Source organism: Ammodytes marinus (assembly GCF_949987685.1).
Source record: "Ammodytes marinus genome assembly, chromosome: 16".
NCBI classification, from domain to species: domain Eukaryota; kingdom Metazoa; phylum Chordata; class Actinopteri; order Uranoscopiformes; family Ammodytidae; genus Ammodytes; species Ammodytes marinus.
This window is the reverse complement of record NC_137220.1, coordinates 12,644,225-12,663,654: the sequence shown is the minus strand read 5'-3', so window position 1 is coordinate 12,663,654 and position 19,430 is coordinate 12,644,225. Positions and strand designations below refer to the sequence as shown.

Genomic DNA, 19,430 nt, shown 5'->3' with positions numbered 1-19,430 from the left:
GGTGCTCATACAATAATAAAAGTGCAGTCATTTGGTGATTTCGGGAAATGAATAAAAATAAATAAACCATAATTCAACAGGAGGTATAGTTGTTTATTTGTTTGTATGTCTTCCCTTACAAGGGTACAGCCCTGAGTAAAGATACTTCAGGTTCACAAAAACAAGTGTTAGTTAAAAAAAAAAAAGTAACAAACATCCAGTAGGAGGCTATTACAATCTAAAATAAATCTTGTTTAGAGGCACCATACTGTGAAAAACGTGTAAATACAGTCTGAAGTCACTGGAGCGTCCCATCATTAAATAGCAGCACGTAATCCCTCACAGAGCTGGGAATGTCCAGTTTACTGACGGCCGAGTGACAGTGGGCTCCGAGGTGCAGGCGTAAAACACATCGACAGAGATGTTGCAGAGAGCGAGGCTGACCACTCTGTTGACGCACCAAGTCAAAGAAAGATGGATGCTCCTGAAGAAGGGGAGGGACAAGCAAGCAAAGAAAAATCACTAGAGCACAGTTAGGCAAGAAGAGAAAGAGGTGATTTGACTTTGTTTGGCAGCTCACCTCGTATATCTCAGCGGGCAGAGAATCCATCCAATCACAGGCAGGGATGGATGAGTACGAGTTCAACATCACCTCCAGAGTGGCAGGAGACAGGACACACTGCTTCAATATCTGGAGAGAGCAAACTAATAAGTCAAATCTACGCAATTCTAATACAATTTTTTTTTATATACGTTGTTGTTGTTCTTGTTTGAATGTTTTGGTGGCTTCAATATGCAGTTGTAACTGTTTCACGTTTTCAATATTACCATTCCATGAATCAGTGTATCATCCCAGTCTCTCAGTGTGATTGTTTTACCAATATACCTTTGCTGAAACAGGCTTAGCTCCGTGGTTCAGGAGTGACCGTGCTATTGCTTCTGGTTGCTGACCTGGATAATCTTCAACCACCTTAAAGAACAAACACACGTGATTCATTCACTGCAAAAAAAACTAACCCTATAACCTTGAAATGCACCCATCCCTTAAGTCTACCTGTAACAGACAGTCCATAGGTGTGTATCCTGCACAGTTAGGAACATCTGCCTTGGCCCCGTGCTCCAGGAGGATTTCTACAATGCGAGGGCTGCAGTTTGAACATGCATTGTGCAGAGGGGTGTGCTGCTTCTTGCCTCTAGTTCTGGGGTCAGCTCCAGCGGCCAGCAGCTTTTGAACCACACGTAAATAGCGTCCAGCCTCAGACGGCCTCTCGGCACCAGAGCAGGTGGCGTTCAGAGGAGTCTCTCCCTCCTGATTGGTGGCTAACAAGTCGGCTCCGTGTCTGAGGTAAAGCTCAACCAGATCCTCCAGTCCTCGCCGAGATGCCATGTGCAAAGGGGTGAGCCGCGACTCCCTCATTCTCACATTCACATCCGCACCACCCTCCAACAGCAACTGAGCACACCTGGGGGGAAAAAGGCTCGTGTTTATAGGTCACTCAATGCCCTAGAACAGGGGTGTCAAACTCTGGCCCGCGGGCCAAATCTGGCCCGTTTCAATATTGAATCTGGCCCGCGAACCAATTCGGCAATTCCATTGAATTTGGCCCGCGGAAAAAAAAAAAAAAAAAAAAAAAATTGATGATTTTTTTTTTCTTTTTTTTTCATGCGGAGCCTGTGCCATATCCGCACGTCGCACACGCTCCCAACCGTTAGGACACTCGCATAGCTTACCACTAGGAATGTCTGCTGAAAGTTCCACAGCTCAGAATTTTAAGCCATGAATTGATTGCATTGAAGAAAATATGTTTTTTCTAATGGCTGTAAATAGGCCAATCTATGTGGCAAAATAGAATGCTAATATGATGATTGATTGTGTCAACTGTCTAAGGATGAATGCTAACATTATCTGGTTTCTAACTTTTGCCTCATGTTACAATTTAGCTAACTTGCTAACGTTAGATAGCCGCTGATAGCCCACCCCTTTCATTTCCAATGGTGGCTTTGCATTTCATTACCAATGTAAAGTGTCATAAACATTTAACACTGCTGCGTCATGATTCCTATAAAAAATAAAATAAAAAAACGTGATATGTTTTGAATGTGCAGAAAGTTTTGAAAAATCCAAGAGAAAACATATTGTCGCTCAATCCAGGATGCCTGAGAGCCTTACTGCATTATAGTCCTTTAGAATTATTTCACCAGGAACCTGAATGTTGTCTTTTCCTTTACAAAAATAAAGACATTTCCTCAATAAATTTACGCAGAAAAGGCACAGAAAACAGAAACAGAAAAATCTACTAGAACACAGGAAATTAAGTGTTTGACGCACAAACATTTCTGGGGGAGCACCCCCATACCCCCCACCTATAATTTGTCCCCCAAAATATGTAAACTAAATCTAGCCTATGTACGCTGGTTATATACCTAGATATGTTGTTTGATTTTTGGATTAAAAAGAAGGCAGCGACATGTCTGGCCCTTCGTGTGATTATCATGCCGTAATTCGGCCCTTTGTGAAAATGAGTTTGACACCCCTGCCCTAGAATAAGCATCTACTTCATAACATGTATTTGCTCTCTCTCTCTCTCAATAGTTTAATCAAAACTCAAGCAGGCCCTTGCTGCTTGATTGATTTTTTAGTTTCTTTAAAGTTTCTCTCAAGGTTGCAAAGCCCTCATCAAGCCAGAACACATTTTTTTAGAATAAGAGTTTTATTACTACAATATAAACATAAAAAAGTTAGGAAAATGTCCAGTTTTGAGGCCAACTAAAACTTTTTTTGAGATAACTTAACATTCATATGTAATGCAAATGTATCGTTCATATGTAGGCTATACAAACTTCAGATTTTTGAGTTCTAGTAGGCTACTAAGAATTTCAAACAACAGCAGTTGTGCCTACTCATTATCCGTCATGCAAATAACAAACCCAAGTCGGTCAAAGTGTTGATTCAAACATTAAAGAATTATGACTGTCTGGAAACTAATAAGTTGGCAGAACTTTTACTTTTTGAATTCTTAGTATGTAGAACTAAATACCGGATGGTACATATGATTATATGATAGCCTACATTATCTCAACAAAAGATAATAAGTTGACTCAAATGCAGGCAGTTTGAGTTTTAGTTGGCCTCAAACATTTGTGAAGTCAGGTGCCTTGACATTTTAGTTTTCCTAACTTCTTTAATTTTGCATTTTACAAAATGAGGAAATTTAAGAGAAGATTGATATGATAGTCACATACAACCATCCGAGTGCTTCAACCGAAGCTGAAGGAGGACAGATTATTGATATAATGCCTATATATAATCAATTCTCCTCCTTTTATGACTCACTGCAATGAGTGGGCAGATGTGCAGAGGTGAAGAGGAGCACTTCCGTCTGCAGTCAGCACCTCAGGATCTGCCCCGTGAGAAAGCAGCAGCTGAACGCAGACGTCGTGGCCGCCCGTGCAGGCGTCATGCAGGGCCGTGTTTCCTCCCGGGTCGTCGTTCACTTCGGCTCCTCGAAACAGCAGCTCCTCCACACAGCCGCTGTGCCCTCTGCTGGCGGCCAGGCGTAATGCTGAAGATTGCTTCACCTTGGAGCTCAATGTCCACATGCCTTGAACAGGAACAGAGCAAGGGATGCAAAGTATTAGCAGCATTAAAGGTGGGGCCAGCGATTCTGGAGAAGGCTTGTTGTCAAAATCACTTTTTGTATCAGTGAATATCTCCTCACGACCCCGCTACCTGTAGGCTACGTATGGTGTGTTGGCTGAGAATCTGGTTTTCATACACAGCCTCTGTAAACAAATATTTTTCAAGTTTACAATGTTAACATAGCTACCCTTTGCTTGGTAAACAAAGGTTTAGGAAAGGGGTCACATCGTAACTAGAAACATGCCGATTTACAGAGCCTATAGGATGTTTATTAACACGTTTCTTTTTCTGAGCACGCAGTACGGACAGGGAGCCCAGATCATGAGGAGATTTTGACATCAAGCACCCAGAATCCCCTTTAAAGGTGGAGTCAGCGTTTCTTGGGAACGACTGTCGTCAAAATCAGAGAATACCTCCTCACAACCTGCTACCTGTCAATACTGTGTGTGTGCACTGAGAAAAAATCTGGTGTTCATAAACAGCTTGGGCTCTGTAAACAAAGGGTATAAACAAAGGGGGTATAGCTGCTAGCAACATATCGGTTTACAACCCGATGGCACCAGGTGTAACAACAACAAGTGCTCCCCAGAATTGCTGACTCCAATTTTCAATATAGAATGTATCTAGACAGAGGTCTTGAATTCTTATACCCATCTCCGGAGCCCACACCATCTCCTCATGCACCGTCTCCATCAGGGCGTTGACCATCTTGGGGTCCCTGAGCACCGCGTATACTCCCTTCATGTCCCCACACATGAAGGTGTTGTGGACAGCTGCGTCCCTGCACCGAGCCTGGTCTGGAGGGGCCCGTACCTCCTGGAGCTTCCGCTGCTGCCTGGGCGGAGGCCTGGGGGCTCGGGCCAGCGGGGCCGCGGTCAGGGCTCTCCTTTGGGCCAACGCTCGCCGGGCATCCTCCCACTCCTGGAACTCCTGCTCCAGTCTCAGAGAGCGCAGTGAGGTAGAAGTAAATGGAAACGTGTCCTTTGACATGGCACCTTAAAGTCAAGCCCACATGGAAAGGCAAAATGTGTGGGCCTATGGGAGTGAAAAGTTGACAATTTTATACCAATTTCCTGTTTGATTTTAGCTTAAATCCTTACATAAGCTCTCTTAAACAACAAGTCTTGTCTGTGAAGCACTGCGCTGTTTAGAGAAATGTCAGCCTACTAGCTTTCACTCACCCTTCACTGGAGCTGTGCTGAATCAAAAAGGTCCAAGCAGAGTTCTAGTAAAACAATTCTCATCATTTAAATTAGCCTAGAGTTAAGTATTACTTAAGAGCACCAAATGAAATGCCCTTCATTGTAGACACAGTCACGAGATTGTTACTCTTGCTCAAAAAGAAACTTCAGCACCAGTTATTAATAGATCTTGGAGTGCAAGCTGATACCGGCATCACCCACAATGTCCACCAGAGGGCAGTATTGATAAGTATTTCCGGCCACAAAACCAAGAACCAAGAGTTGTCAAGATAAACTACACCCCAATGAAGTTCAACTATGAGTTCAAAGCATAGGTTCAGAGGAGCGCTGGTTAGTTAAGAATTATGATCAACGTGAATTGTCAGCTCACTGTTTCAACACACACTTCAGCAGAAGAACACAACTTTTGAGATTGAGATTTGAGATTTGTTTATTTCAATTAAGGACAGTGCATATTGATGAACATTTATGTAAATATGCAAGATATAGCTGGTGGCTAATTGACATATTAAAGGTCACATATTATGCTAAATGCACTTTTTAAATGTGTTCTAACATATCCATGGGTCCACGGTGTGCCTAGAGACTGCCAAAATATTTAAAAAAATAACAATCTCTCCTGTTCTCACTCTCCCCCTTTCTGAAACCCCGACCCCTCCCCCCCAATATACTCCAGTCAGAATTTTCCCCTTTTCTGACCTTACAAACTGGAAAGCCAGAAGCTTCCACTGTGCAGCCCACACCCCTATTTCTTATTGGTCCACGGCCCTGACAGACAGAGGGCGAGGCGTATCTGGCTTCGCTTCCGGACAGGGGGCGGGGGCAGCTCAAAGATTGTATATTTACGAGGGGAGCTGCTGCTCTTTTTAAAAAATAGGCCATTGTGAGATTAGCTCAACTCAACTCAACTTTATTTATAAAGCCCTTTAAAACAACCACAGCCGAAACAAAGTGCTGTACATAATGCAGATAAAACAATTTAAAAACAAAACAACAATTTAAAATTCAGAAAAAACAATTTAAACAAATAAAACTAATAAGCACAATGAATAAAATACACCATAGGACACTAAAACAAAATTAAGGTCTCATGCTGGGTTGAAAGCCAAGGAGTAAAAATGGGTTTTAAGACGTGTTTTAAAAATGGGTAGTGAGGGGGCCTGTCTAATATGGAGGGGGAGCTCGTTCCACAATTTAGGAGCGGCAACTGAGAAAAGCTGAACATCAGCATAGTACAATAAATTATCTGAAAGTTTTTTTCAGCAAACAATTAAAGAAAAACGTATTAGGGACCACTAAGACCATATAATATGGTGTATAATAGAACCGAAAAGTGTATAATATGGGAGCTTTAAAATTGCAAGTGTGCTTATAAAGTGCTGAATGCTGCAACAAGTAGTTCCACACATACAAATACAGAACACAGACATCCAATGTTTTTTTTTCCTCTTGGATAATGTGCATAATGATCAGAGACAACCATACCTGACAAACCCTCAGCCATTTACAGCTTCCATCTGATTCAGAAGTCATAATGAGGAAATGCATGGTCTGAACATCATGTGACATAGTGGACAGTTAGCGAGAGGAAGGAAGTTAGATTTGATGTAGATATGCAAACAGTAATGGCTGATTTATATTATGGACAATAATTCATGTCTGGTGGGATTTTAAATAATTGTTTTATGGCCATCATATCACTTAAAGGAATTCAAAATGCTAAAAGCTATCATTTGTTGTTGAAACTTTGTTTTTAACCTAATAAGATAACAATCCTGATCAGTATAGAGTAGCAGGGGGAGGCAATAAGATTCCCAAAGGTTTAAATATAATAGCTACTAGCAAAGGTTAATTGAAAAAGGTTGCAGTTCCTGTGCCGCACCCATGCAAAAAGCAAAATGGATGTCTTTCCACTGTCCCTTTAACTGAGGTAGACAAACATAAGACAGCCTTTCACAAACTATTTGGTTGATTCATATATTTCAACAGGCTCACAGAAAGGATTTAATGTAAATATGTTTTTACCTCTGTTGAAGAACAACTGCACAGAATGGTGATAGGGCTGTTGCTGTGGCCCATGTGGAAACGGATAGACAATTGGCCTATGGAGGTTTTAACAGACCTTTTATTTTTTGGAAATAAAAACCGGCAATGATCGCTTGGGATCAGTCTCATCACAACAGTGGGAGGGTAAGACTTACCCCATTGCCTTTGTTAGATGAAGTCAACGGAAAACTGAAAGGAACATTCATAATTACAGTTCCATTAAGTCTGAGTAGTTATATTAGGCTTGGGAAGCTTTGTGTGTCTGTATTTTGTGTTTTGTACTTTCTGTATATTTGTGTTAAGGACCCCCTCGAAAATTGGATGATTCATCAAGGGGTTTATCTTTCTAATAAACTCTATTAAGCCTGAACAGCCCTGGAGATGGCTGTGTAGAAAAGTGTTTGTTTGACTGAAAATGTCTGGTGCATTCAGACAACAATCCCCTCAAACATTATCAGACACACGGGGAGCAGTATGAAGTCCAGCCTCAGATTTGGCAAATGTTGACCTAAAAATGTTATCCAAACCAAATTGAGCTAATATAAACGCAGATACCTTTGTCTAGACAACATTGCAAGATTGGAGCAGACAATAGCTCTTGTCCTCGCATTCAGTATGTCTTCTGAGAGGAGCTTAAGTGTGCAGTGCATAAGCAATAAAAAAACTGAAGATTGAACTAACCATGGACTTTACTGTCCGAGAACCCCCACAAAAAATGTCTGAATCATGAAAGCCGTGTTCTCGAAAATGTATCCATATGTCCCAGTGCCAAACAGGCTATCAGAAGGATCCTGTTTTGATGTTAAGCTAACACAACAGCTGTTACATTGTGTAGAATGTAGCGGAAACTAGCACAATACAAGCTCTAAGTAATGCCTGATGCAAACAATTCAACTGATCCCCTCATGAGCTACTGTGTGCAATTTGTTTCAAGACAAGAAAAGGCAATAGACAGTGCTTTGGCCCGATAAATAATTTAAATTTTTTTATACATTTTTTACCACAAAACACCAAACCACAGTGAATCTGCATGTGTATTGGTTGTTTTGGTGTTTTTATTTGAAGTAGGACTATGGCTTTTTGGTTTGTGTTATATGTGTCATTGCTCCTACATTGGAGTTTTTGTTTGTATTCTTATGTTAGACCCACGCAGGTCTCAAACATACAAGAAGCATAGATCAAATACTATGTAGTGCGAGTCGTGCAGGGAAGGACGTGAATCATCTCGCTCTGCTTCAACACTCCCTACGTCAAAACATTCCCTACGTCATTACGTCGCGTTTGATCGTGGCGGCGCGGTACCAACCAAACAGCAGCTCACTGAAGTTTTCGTTTAGCTCCCAGGCTAGCAGCGTCTGCTTGTCAAAGTGAAAAGGACGTTAAAAACTAACTAATCGTATTATTATGTTGTCATTGAATGACAGCAGATGACTTAGTAAGTAAGGTGTATCTGTCCAAACTCGTCAAATGTGTCTCTCATCGCGATATCTCCTAACTTTGTGATGATGGTAAGTGACTCCAATCAAACTAAAAAAGAAAAATACATACTTTGAGCTAAAAAGCTCACTAATGCTAACACGACGTTTTCTAGTGAGATAGAGGAGCATTTGGAGCTTTTTATGATAGCCGACATTTCACCTGTTTGTGTGTCCCTCTGTTACAGACTTGCAGATTAAATGGCCTGTTCAGCATTGGCGAGGACTTTGATGACGAGGTGATTCCTGCTCCAACACACCTGAATCCAACTGTTACTTAACCACCTGTGGGGATGGATGAGGGATACTGTAACATAGTGATCCTCCTTCTGTTGCCCATCCTTTACATTTGTTTCTTTGTTTGTGTGTGTACTTGTTCAACTATTTTTGTGAGAACCAATTTGAGTTGTTATTAGTTTTAAAGGTGGAGAGTGATTCTGGAGAATGCTTCTTTTCAAAATCCCTTTTTGTCAGAACCAGACACTGATTATCTCCTGACGATTCGCTATCTGTCTGTACTGTGTGTGTGCGCTACAAAATGTGTGCCCATCTCTGTAAATGGCTATGTTGCTAGCTACTGTGTGAACCCCCTTTGTTTACATACTGTTTACACAGCCTATTCCTTGTAATAACACTAGGTTTTTTCTCAGCGCACACACATTTCAATCTGGCAGCGGATCGTAAGGAGATATTCTCTGATTTTGAACAAATCAAGCGTTCTACAGAATCACTGAGAATCTTTAAAGACCAAGTTTTAAGGTTCAGGTCAGAATTAGGTTCAGGTTAGAGTAAGGGTGGGGGCGTTTTGATATTCTGAATTCTTAAGTTTTGATTTGATGATAAGGGGCTAGGGAATCATATCAATGAATGTCCACACCTGTATAGCCGTTCTAACGTGTGTGTGTGTGTGTGTGTGTGTGTGTGTGTGTGTGTGTGTGTGTGTGTGTGTGTGTGTGTGTGTGTGTGTGTGTGTGTGTGTGTGTGTGTGTGTGTGTGTGTGTGTGTGTGTGTGTGTGTGTGTGTGTGTGTGTGTGTGTGTGTGTGTGTGTGTGTGTGTGTGTGTCGTTTTCTTCTCCTCCCAGGACCTGCTGGGGACAGACTGGGAGGTGCGCCCTGCGTCTGGCCCGGTGGATGTGGCAGCTTCAGTGTCACCCTGCGCTCTGCGGGCGGTCTCCTCTGTAGCCGCGAGGAAAGAACCAGAGCAGAAGAACGATAGCCTTCAGCAAACTGTAGAGAGTGTCCTTGCTCCTTGTAATGGCGCCGCATCAACCAACCGCACCCACTATCCTGCCGCCGCCTCTGCTGCTGTAAAAACTGGCTCTCGTGGTTTGCGACAAATCTCGTCCTCCTCTGTCACCCGCCTTCCCATACAGAATCACTCTGGGCCTAGTAGTTTGGCTTCAGGACAGACTCGACAGAGCGTTGCCATAGCTACAGAGGGGCGACCGATGCCCTCGAAGGCTCCGGATGACTTCGATGAATGGGATGTCGACTTGGCAGACTTGGATGAATGCGATCGCCAAGTGGGTCAGCCATTTCTTCATCGACAAACTCCTACCCAGACCCTATGTGCACCAACAGACTATCCCGCACCCTCAGCCAAGACACTGCGCCCTACGATTGGTGGGGGGCTCCAGACACGCCCCCATCACAGCCTAAGAGAGCTCAGTACGCCCCAACAAGTGTTTGGTCCATCTAGTTTGAACCTAGCTGCTCCGTCTCCCTTCGCTACCCCTCTGAGTTCTCCAATCCCCAGACCGTCTCTCCGTTCGGCTGGTCCTCACAGTCCCGTTGTTTTCCCAGGCTTTACCGCAACTCTTCCGGCCCCCAGTCCCATCTCCAGGTAAGGGCTGCACGACTCTTGCTAAAAATTTGATTAAGAATTTTTCTCCTTAGAATTAAGATCTCGCGATTATCTAGTAAGATTCTTGATTTTTCAACAACAACAAAAATCTATTGCACTGTTATTATAATTAAGTGTGAAATAAACTCTTCGAACACAAAGACATTACTTAAGTTTCTTTCCCTTCTTATGTTAGAAAACTTAAATGCTGTCAACCATCAAAAAATACTACTGTAATTACAGTTTCTTTGTTAGGAAGACAACACCTACAGAATCAGTATCTTGGGGCTTCAGGCAGGGGACAGTGGCAAATAACAATACCCATTATATATCGTTCTGAAGCAAAGTAGTCGGAATGCAGCGTGATGTTAATGCATTAGGGGGATTCTGACTGAGTGAATTGTCATCATTTTTAGAAATGGAATTGCATTGATATATAATTTCTTTACCATTAATCCACGCCATATACATTCCAGCATACACACACCCAGGCAGGCACAGCCACCGAGACCATGGGCGACTCCAGGACAGACCCCCCAGGCCCGCGGACTCTTTGAGACGGTCTCACCAGCGCCCTTTTCCTCCACCATGAGCCCTTACCACGCGCTCCACACTCCGGTGCTCACCAACCGCCTGGTCCAGCTCATGTCCGCCTCCAATAAGTTCCCAACCAATAAGAGGCCTCGCTCTGAGGGGAACCGGCCAATGACAAGGCGCTTCCCCGGTCCCGCTGGACGCCTGCCACAGCAGGTTAGTGACTTCCGGATCTGGGTCTTCGACTTTCACTATGACAAGCTTTATATCTGCTGCCAATATAACTCTTGCCGAGATGAATACACATGGCGGAAATGATTCTTTCGACCAACCAATCAAATGACGGCAGCGTGTAGCTCCGCATTTTCGGTCCGCTTTCAGGCGGCTAGTACCCCTACGGAGGAGTACTGAGATCTGGAGCGGCTCAGAGCGGTTAGGTGCGCTTAAACCGTACCCTACCCAACTTTTTACAAATGAAAAGCCAAACTACCCGGACCGAACCGCTCCGCTCCGACCCGCTCTACTCGGTGGAAATGAGGCATAACTGACAGGAAGTTAGCCAAAATCACTTACTTTTCCTTTTAAGTCCCGATCCTGTTCTGATATCTGGGTTTTTGATATCAAACAATAATGATACTGTTATTTAAAAGAGCAAAAAAAAAATGCAAAAAGGTTCAAATGTCATAAAGTATATGAGAACTTCAGCTAAAAAATTTGTAGACATTTTTAGTTACTAAAGACGTTAAAGTGTCACATCTTTAGAATCACCTTTAATCACATTACACTGCAGCTCTCTAGTTTTTCTCAACTCCTAATGAAATGACTGTCATAGCACATTATATTGTTGATGTATTTTATTTTTTTCCACCATTGTGCTGGTAATAATTTAACTCTCCTCCTCACAGCCTCAGGGTCAAATCCGGGATGAAATAGTGGTTTCTGTTCCCACGACTCCGGCCCACGGCACTGTGGCCCGCTCGCCAAGCCAGGTAATAAAACCATAGCGACAGATACCGTGCATGTAACACATGAACGCTTGTTTCAACTTGACATGTACTTTTAGCATCTACCCAGGACATTGTAGTCTCCTAGGGCTGAAACTCAAATTAATTTCATACCAGATTCATCCGTTCTTTTTTTATATTCATCTGTAAAAATGTCAGAAAATTGTGGGAAAAATACAATTTCCCAAATCTAAGGTTGACACATTCAAATGGCTCGTTTTGTCTGATCAACAGTTCAAACCCTTAACCGTTCAGCATAATATCATATAGCACAAAGAAGACCCTGCTAAACATCCACACCAAAGAAGCTGTAAGCAGTGAATTATTGGCTGTTCTTAATTAACAAAAAAAAATATTTTATCAAGTTACAGATGCATTTTCTGTAAATTCACTGAACATTTTTATCTATAAAAGCAAAAAAGAGCCCACTATGAGCCCTCTCCTCTTCCCCTTACACAATGCATGCTGGGACACATTGCTCTCTGCAACAATGAATGGATGAAGTAAGCATAAAAAAACATCACAGAATTTATGCTTCTGTCAATATGCCATGACGATAAGAGGATTAAAAAATGACCAATGATGTCACATGGCACAGGCTCGTTCCCTTGCATTTTTTTATTGTATTTGGAGCAACAACTCCTATTAGATTCCCTGTCTGGAGCTGATATGACTTCAATTGGCTTGCTTTTTTTCTTCTTTACACTTCTCACCCTTTTTCTGTCTTCCAGCCTGAGGTGTGGAAATCAATCTCGCACATCTGATTGTCCACAGTGTGATGGAGAATATGAAGTATAGAATGTCCTCAGTACACAGGCACTGAGTGTAATTGTGAGTGAGTGTGTGAACTGTTTGGTTTAAAAGGTTGCCGGCTCACAGAGTGACGAGGATGATTTCAACGGTGGAGCCTGGGCGGCCATGAAAGCAGAGATGGGATTGGACGAGAGGAACCCGTCGTGCTTCCTGCACTCTTACAGCGTCGTCATGGTGCTACGAAAGGTGATTATCTTACTAATATACTAATATACACACCTTTTGTTGTGCAATAACAAAAATAAACTTTAATGAAGAAGTCTTACTAAAAACATTCCCATTTCACACCTATTCAAGTGTTTTTTTTATTCATGTCAAGCTGTTTATTATTATTATTTGTTGACACTCCAAATCACCCGAGTGTGTGTCACTGCTGGAGGTCTGTTGGTCTAATCAGGACAAATGAAGTAGCCGAGGGGGCGCCCTTAGCTCAGTTGGTAGGGTGTCCCCCCCCCCCTCCCCATGGGCCTCGGCCAGCAGCGGACCCGGGTTCAATTCCAGCCCGCGGTTGTTCTCTGCATGTCACTCCCCTCTGTGTGTGTGTAACTGAGGTGACATGATATTTTGCTTTCGCTTGTCCACGTAGGCTGCACTGAAACAACTGTCGAGAAACAAAGTGCCCAACATGGCCGTGCAACTGAAGAGCATCATCCACACACACGCTGACGCCAAGGCTGTGTTTAAAGACCCAACCGGTAACACACACACACACACACACACACACACACACACACACACACACACACACACACACGGACACGGACACATGCATGCACGCATGCACACAGGTTGTGTCTTGCCACTTGCGGGGACACATTCATTTCCTGGAGGCTTGCCCTTCCCATAACCATGACTTCCCTTACCCTAACTTAAACCTAAGTCTACCCTAACCGTAAAGCAAGTCTTCAACCTAAAATGTAATTATTACGTTATGGGGACTACGATTTTGTCCCCAAAAGGAAGGTATGTACCCGCAATGTCACTGTTTGAACAGAAAAATGTCCCCTCAACATGAGTAATACCAGCCCCCCCCCCACACACACATACACACATATATACAGTATAGACACTGTCCACTTCACAGCTGCTCTGCCCCCACGTCCTCTTTTCTCTCTCCTGCTCCATCTTGAGCCTTTACCCTTTTGTCTGATCCTCTGAGCCGAGCCGGCTACTATGGTCCCCAGAGAGCTGCACTGGTTATTAACATCCAGGAGTGGATGTTGTACTTAACAGACTTAAGTGCTGATCAGTGATTCAATTGCAGTAGATTGGCATCAGTAAGTGGGAAGATATTAATTGCTTCTTGACACCACAAGGGAGCGTTCTTCAACTGTTAGTGAAGATATATGTGATTAATGTTTAAAAGATCAGAACATTCATCAGCATAGGCTTGAGTGATTTATCAAAGAAAAAAACTAAACTTTTTTTTTGGATGAATCTAGTTTTAACATTTTGGGTGTAAGATAAAATAAGCAATTTTAAGATGTCACATTTGATTTTGGACACACACACACACACACACACACACACACACACACACACACACACACACACACACACACACACACACACAATGTTATACTAATTTATTACATCTGTGGAGCCATATTTGGAAGTCTAGAATAAAGAGGATAAATGTATTAATTTTGTTAAATTTTTTTTTTTTATCAAAGGTCTATCAAATGTTGTTATGCTATTGTATATTTCTCCCCCTTTTAGACCCTATTATAGTAGGGGCAGAGCAAGTGGAGCTCAGTTGATTGTAATGTAGAGAACAAAAGAGTCAGAACATCTTGGATTTGCATCCATTCATTGTTTTTTTTTAAAATGCCATTCAGCTCATGTGTCTCTCTGTCATTGTTCTGTCCATGATATGTTTCGTCCGAAGGGGAGATTCAGGGAACGGTGCATCGGCGCCTCCTAGAGGACAGAGTGGACGAGCTGAAGGTCGGAGCTGTGCTGCTGCTAAAACAAGTGAGACTCAACTTCATCCAACTTTAAAGGGCCTGTGTGTAATATCTGAATATTTAATGGCATCTTCCCTGGGTAACTCCACTGCTTTCGAATAATAACAGAAGCTACGGTGGCCTTCAAGGACAAGAAGCTAGTTACTTAAGATGGCATCAACCACCACTGCCTCAAGTTTTTCCACAATATCCAACAGGTGCATTTCCCCCCAGGACACCCACTTTAAAAATGTACATGGCCATCTAGTTTGTCCATTCTGTGCTACTGTACAATCATAGCAGTGCAAAATGTCGGCCTTCATGGTGGCAAGCCCCACTCTTATGTATTAAAGGCTCATTTTAAGGAAATAAAAGAAAAAATATACTTTTATTTTCAAGCAAGTATACATTATTTAAAACACACTTATGAATATTATATACAATAATTTCTACCAAGTCTTTTCTGAAAAAAAATTACAATAAATTCTAACTGCACCTTTAAAGCTCCCATATTATACACATTTCGGTACTATTATACACCATATTATATGGTCTTAGTGGTCCCTAATACGTTTTTCTTTAATTGTTTGCTGAAAAAAACTTTCAGATAATTTATTGTACTATGCTGAAGTTCAGCTAATCTCACAATGGCCTATTTTTTAAAAAGAGCTGCAGCTCCCCTCGTAAATATACAATCTTTGAGCTGCCCCCGCCCCCTGTCCGGAAGCGAAGCCAGATACGCCTCGCCCTCTGTCTGTCAGGGCCGTGGACCAATAAGAAATAGTGGTGTGGGCTGCACAGTGGAAGCCTCTGGCTTTCCAGTTTGTGAGGTCAGAAAAGGGGAAAATTCTGACTGGAGAATATTGGGGGGGAGGGGTGGGGGTTTCAGAAAGGGGGAGAGTGAGAACAGGAGAGATTGTTATTTTTTTAATATTTTGACAGTCTCTAGGCACACCGTGGACCCATGGATATGTTAGAACTAGGGCTGTCAAAATTAACGCGTTAACTCAGGGTGATTAATTTCTGGAATTAATGCGTTAATTTTTTTTAACGCATTTAACGCATGTGCAGAATGATCCGCCCCGTGCATCCCACCGGCTCTGTACTACAGCCACTCTAAGTTGTGGCTGACCCAGGATCAGTAGCTGCGCGCAGCCAAACATAACAGCACGCTAGCCCATGCCGTGTTTTAAACTGCTAACGGTCACGTCTGTGTCGGGGGCGCATAGATAGTTTATAAAATCAACTGCCGCGGGTGACGTCGGGAGCAACAGGAGGAGAAACATTGTCCGCTCTATTCAGAGCGCGCGAGGACACAAACGTCTGCAGTTTTCAGAGGTGTGTGTGAGTCATGGGGTGTGAGTAGACAACATAGGCCGTGTCCGGACTGCCATACTAGCGTCCTACATCCTACATACTCACCATCTATATACTGCATACTCTCTACTCAAAGATCGATTGTGTATGCGAGCTGCGTCGAAACGTTCTCAGTTGAAGTATACTCAAGCAATGAAGAATTTCTTCTTCTTCTTATAAGATTCAGGCAGTTTAGACACTGTTAAGCGTATAACCGCCCTCTACAGGTTAGATATTGAACTAGATTTTTACAGTCCTGTGTTCATCATCTGTGTTTTAGACCTCTTGTTTTATAATAATTATGTTTTGAGGCGGAGGATCCCTCCGACGCTCTCTGTCCGGCTCATCAGCACTCAGCTGTCTGTGAGTTGAGCTGGACGAGCCGCGGTGTGTGGAACAGCGATCTGTTCTAATCTCTCTCCACTATCAGACTCACTTCACTCATTTCACTTAGTGAATCTAATGTTGTTAGGTATTTATCTTCATCTCTTAGCTATTGTAAGAGTTTATGAATGACTGCACGTACAGTTGTCAGATCGCGGACCCCAAACAATGTCGTTGCCTAGCAACTTGCTCGAAAATATTTAATTTTCCTGGGCTGGTAGAATTGACCCAATGCATTGTGGGGCGGTTGAGTAGGAAAAGTATACAATCGATTCATACCCAAAATCTTCCCGGAAGTTAGTACTCATCCGGGAATTTCTCACATACCCAAACTCGCATACCCAACCGTCACATACTCAAATTGAAGTCAAAATGAGTATGAGTAGGACGTTAGTATGGCAGTTCGGACACGGCCATAACGTCGGCTTCCTGGTACAAATGAACAGTCCCCTAGGACGTGTTCGCGCGTACAAACATATGTACACACACACACACACACACCGCGGACTGTAATCAAGTTGTATTCAAGAATGCACAACCTATAGATTCACAAAATAAATGCCATTATATAGCCTATATTTGCCAAAAGACAGTAAAGAGACAGACCAATTGAATTATGGTGTGGTAGGTATATATTTTAGTTAGATTTAAATTTATTTTCAGTATTAAAACCATCATTTGGATTTTTAATTAATACCAATACTAATTTTAAATGTACATATCTACCTCCTGTCCCTTATCTTTCCGTTCATACAACAATATATAGAGAACATTTGAATTTTTCAAGCATATTTCTAATGGTAAAATTAATCGTGATTAATCGTGATTAATCCACAGAATCCTGTGATTAATCTGATTAAAAATTTTAATTGTTTGACAGCCCTAGTTAGAACACATTTAAAAAGTGCATTTAGCATAATATGTGACCTTTAATTTCAAATAACAAGTAGTTTAGTGTTTAAGCTCAAACTAAAAGTGTGTCATTCATATATATTTGTTTGTCCTCTCTGTTGTTTCTGTGTACAGGTGGGTGTGTTTTCTCCGTCCCATCGTAACCATTACCTGAATGTGACCACCAACAACCTGCTGAGGATCTACTCGCATGATGGAGTCAGTCTGTCCACCACGCAGCTCCCCCCACTCATCCTGGTGAGCTGCAAACAAGAATAATAGCACACTTACTTTTATATCTTTATTAAATCTAATAATAAAACATTTACAGTGCATCTTAATATAAATCTTCACATTAACATAAGAAATCTTATTAACCCAAATTCAAATGAACTAATTCATTGTTTGCAGGAAATAAAGTGAATTCAATTTCAATGTCTTTGAATTGTGAAAAATAAAGAACAACAGTATTAAAGGAGAAGTGATATTTGTTTAATATACGCGTTAAATCCCTCTATATTCATACAGCAATCACTTAAACAGTATGCACAGTTCATAACACGGGTCTCTCAGTCAATCTCTGCAGTAGTTGCCAGATTCAAATTCGAGTATCCCACTCGTTTTTATCCAATGAGGAGACAGAGCGCCATAAAGAAGCGGGTCTCTTGCCCATGAACGTTGACTGACTGCTCTCCATCGCGAACAAGGCTGTGCGTTCATGTGGTGGTGATGTAGGGACGAGGGAGGGGACTGGTAACTGCAGTCACTGACAGGAAGTCAGCTAATAGGATCATATCACTTACTTATCCTTTAAGTAATGCATTGTTTTTTTTTGTCTTGTATCTAGGAGCCGATGTTGCCGTCCCCCGCTCCGTCTCGGGGTGTCCCGCGGGAGCCGGTGTCTCGGATGCATCTGTTGTTTGACGAGGAGGAAGAAGAAGAGGGACAAGAGCAAGGCCAAGAACTTCAGACCCCAGTAAAGACTAGAGCTAGCTCCAGAGGGCCCGCGGGGAACCCAGGCCCACAAGACGCAGGCTGGGATGCAGGTGGGGCCCCCTTTGTATGTAACAACACACAATGATGAGAGTGATTAAAGCTATAGTGCGTAACTTCATGTTAATGTATGTCGGTTACATCCAAGCCATTGCCAAACAAGTTTTGCCTTATCAGCTCCACAAAACACTCTGTGTTTCTCAGAATGGCAGTGTTTACAAACTGGTGTCACCCCTTCAGAAAATCCCAAGAAGCGCCCAGGAAAAGTTTCAGTTGTTAACTTTTCTGCTAAGAAAAAACATGGACGTACAGCAGAAAGAATAAAATCCATGCGCGATCACCAAAGGGTTACTTCATATAGATGCACATACGGTGTTGTGGTAATTTCTCAGAATGCCTCATGGGGGCGACATAAGTTATGCACTATAGCTTTAACTCTAGTCACGTCCTGGGTTTAACAAGTGTCAGACTCCAGTGAAACACATTTAGAAACATTAACATTGGATGAGAGGGTTCTGATTGTTCTGTACTAGAGCTGCAGCTAAGTAATGGTTTAGTTTTGATTCATTTGTTAAGACATTGCCAAAAAATAGATCCACTTAAGATTCACATTACAGTGTAGCAGAGCCTGAGTTTTCATTTTAAAATGCTTAGCCAACTCATTACTACTCGTTGAATAATGATATGCTCAAATGTAATTACTGACTAGATTGTCATGATACTTTGCACATTCATATTCTCCATGGATGAATCAAAAATATATTAAAATGCATCAAATTTAAATGTAATATAACGTATCTGTTTTGAACTTTTTTTTATACTTGAGTTTAAAAAAGTATAATAATAATAGAATTTCCAAGAGATCAATGGCCAACTGACAACGGCTTGATCAATAATTCATTACTTCATTTGTGCTACAACATTTTGGCTGGTTTTTAAAATTGAAATTTGACCCAAAATAGACCTTTTTTATTGTACACTGCACCTTTTAAGAAACAATTCAGCTACATTATTCCTCTTTAAAAAAAAATAGAATTGAAAATGTTTCCTTAGGTAGAGATTTCTGCGTTCAGCTCCTTGCCTGTTAAATATGAGTGAATTAGATGTGTGTCTCAACACCTTGTTTCATGTCTCTGTGTGTGTGATGTGTAGATGACGACCTGGATGAGCTGCTGGGAGAGTTACCCGAGGACACCTACAGCCTCTGAAGTCACTTTTACATCAGCCCACACACAGACACACACACACACACACTGACTGCGGCTATTTCACGTTGACAGCGACGATGTAACCCTCTGTTTCAATGACATCACCTCTTTAAAAA

The 19,430-nt window shown here is 42.1% G+C and overlaps 2 protein-coding genes across 2 annotated transcripts; one reads left to right on the top strand and one right to left on the bottom strand.

Annotated features, from left to right (window-relative positions):
• Nucleotides 1–275: 275 nt before the first annotated feature.
• Nucleotides 276–4,940, bottom strand: asb16 (ankyrin repeat and SOCS box containing 16). The gene is made up of 7 exons (XM_080044460.1): nt 4,801–4,940; nt 4,270–4,654; nt 3,314–3,581; nt 1,034–1,442; nt 866–949; nt 560–670; nt 276–463 (listed from the first exon to the last, which is right to left on the bottom strand). Exons 2-7 carry the CDS (start codon nt 4,607–4,609, stop codon nt 278–280), a joined length of 1,398 nt encoding a protein of 465 aa, XP_079900586.1. The 5' UTR covers nt 4,610–4,654; nt 4,801–4,940; the 3' UTR covers nt 276–277.
• A 3,294-nt stretch (nt 4,941–8,234) lies between these two features.
• On the top strand, nt 8,235–19,430 carry hrob (homologous recombination factor with OB-fold). The gene is made up of 11 exons (XM_080043681.1): nt 8,235–8,375; nt 8,531–8,581; nt 9,425–10,185; nt 10,662–10,935; nt 11,625–11,708; nt 12,588–12,722; nt 13,123–13,231; nt 14,425–14,510; nt 17,249–17,371; nt 17,961–18,159; nt 19,259–19,430. The coding sequence occupies exons 1-11, from the start codon at nt 8,370–8,372 to the stop codon at nt 19,312–19,314; spliced, it is 1,884 nt and encodes a 627-aa protein (XP_079899807.1). The 5' UTR covers nt 8,235–8,369; the 3' UTR covers nt 19,315–19,430.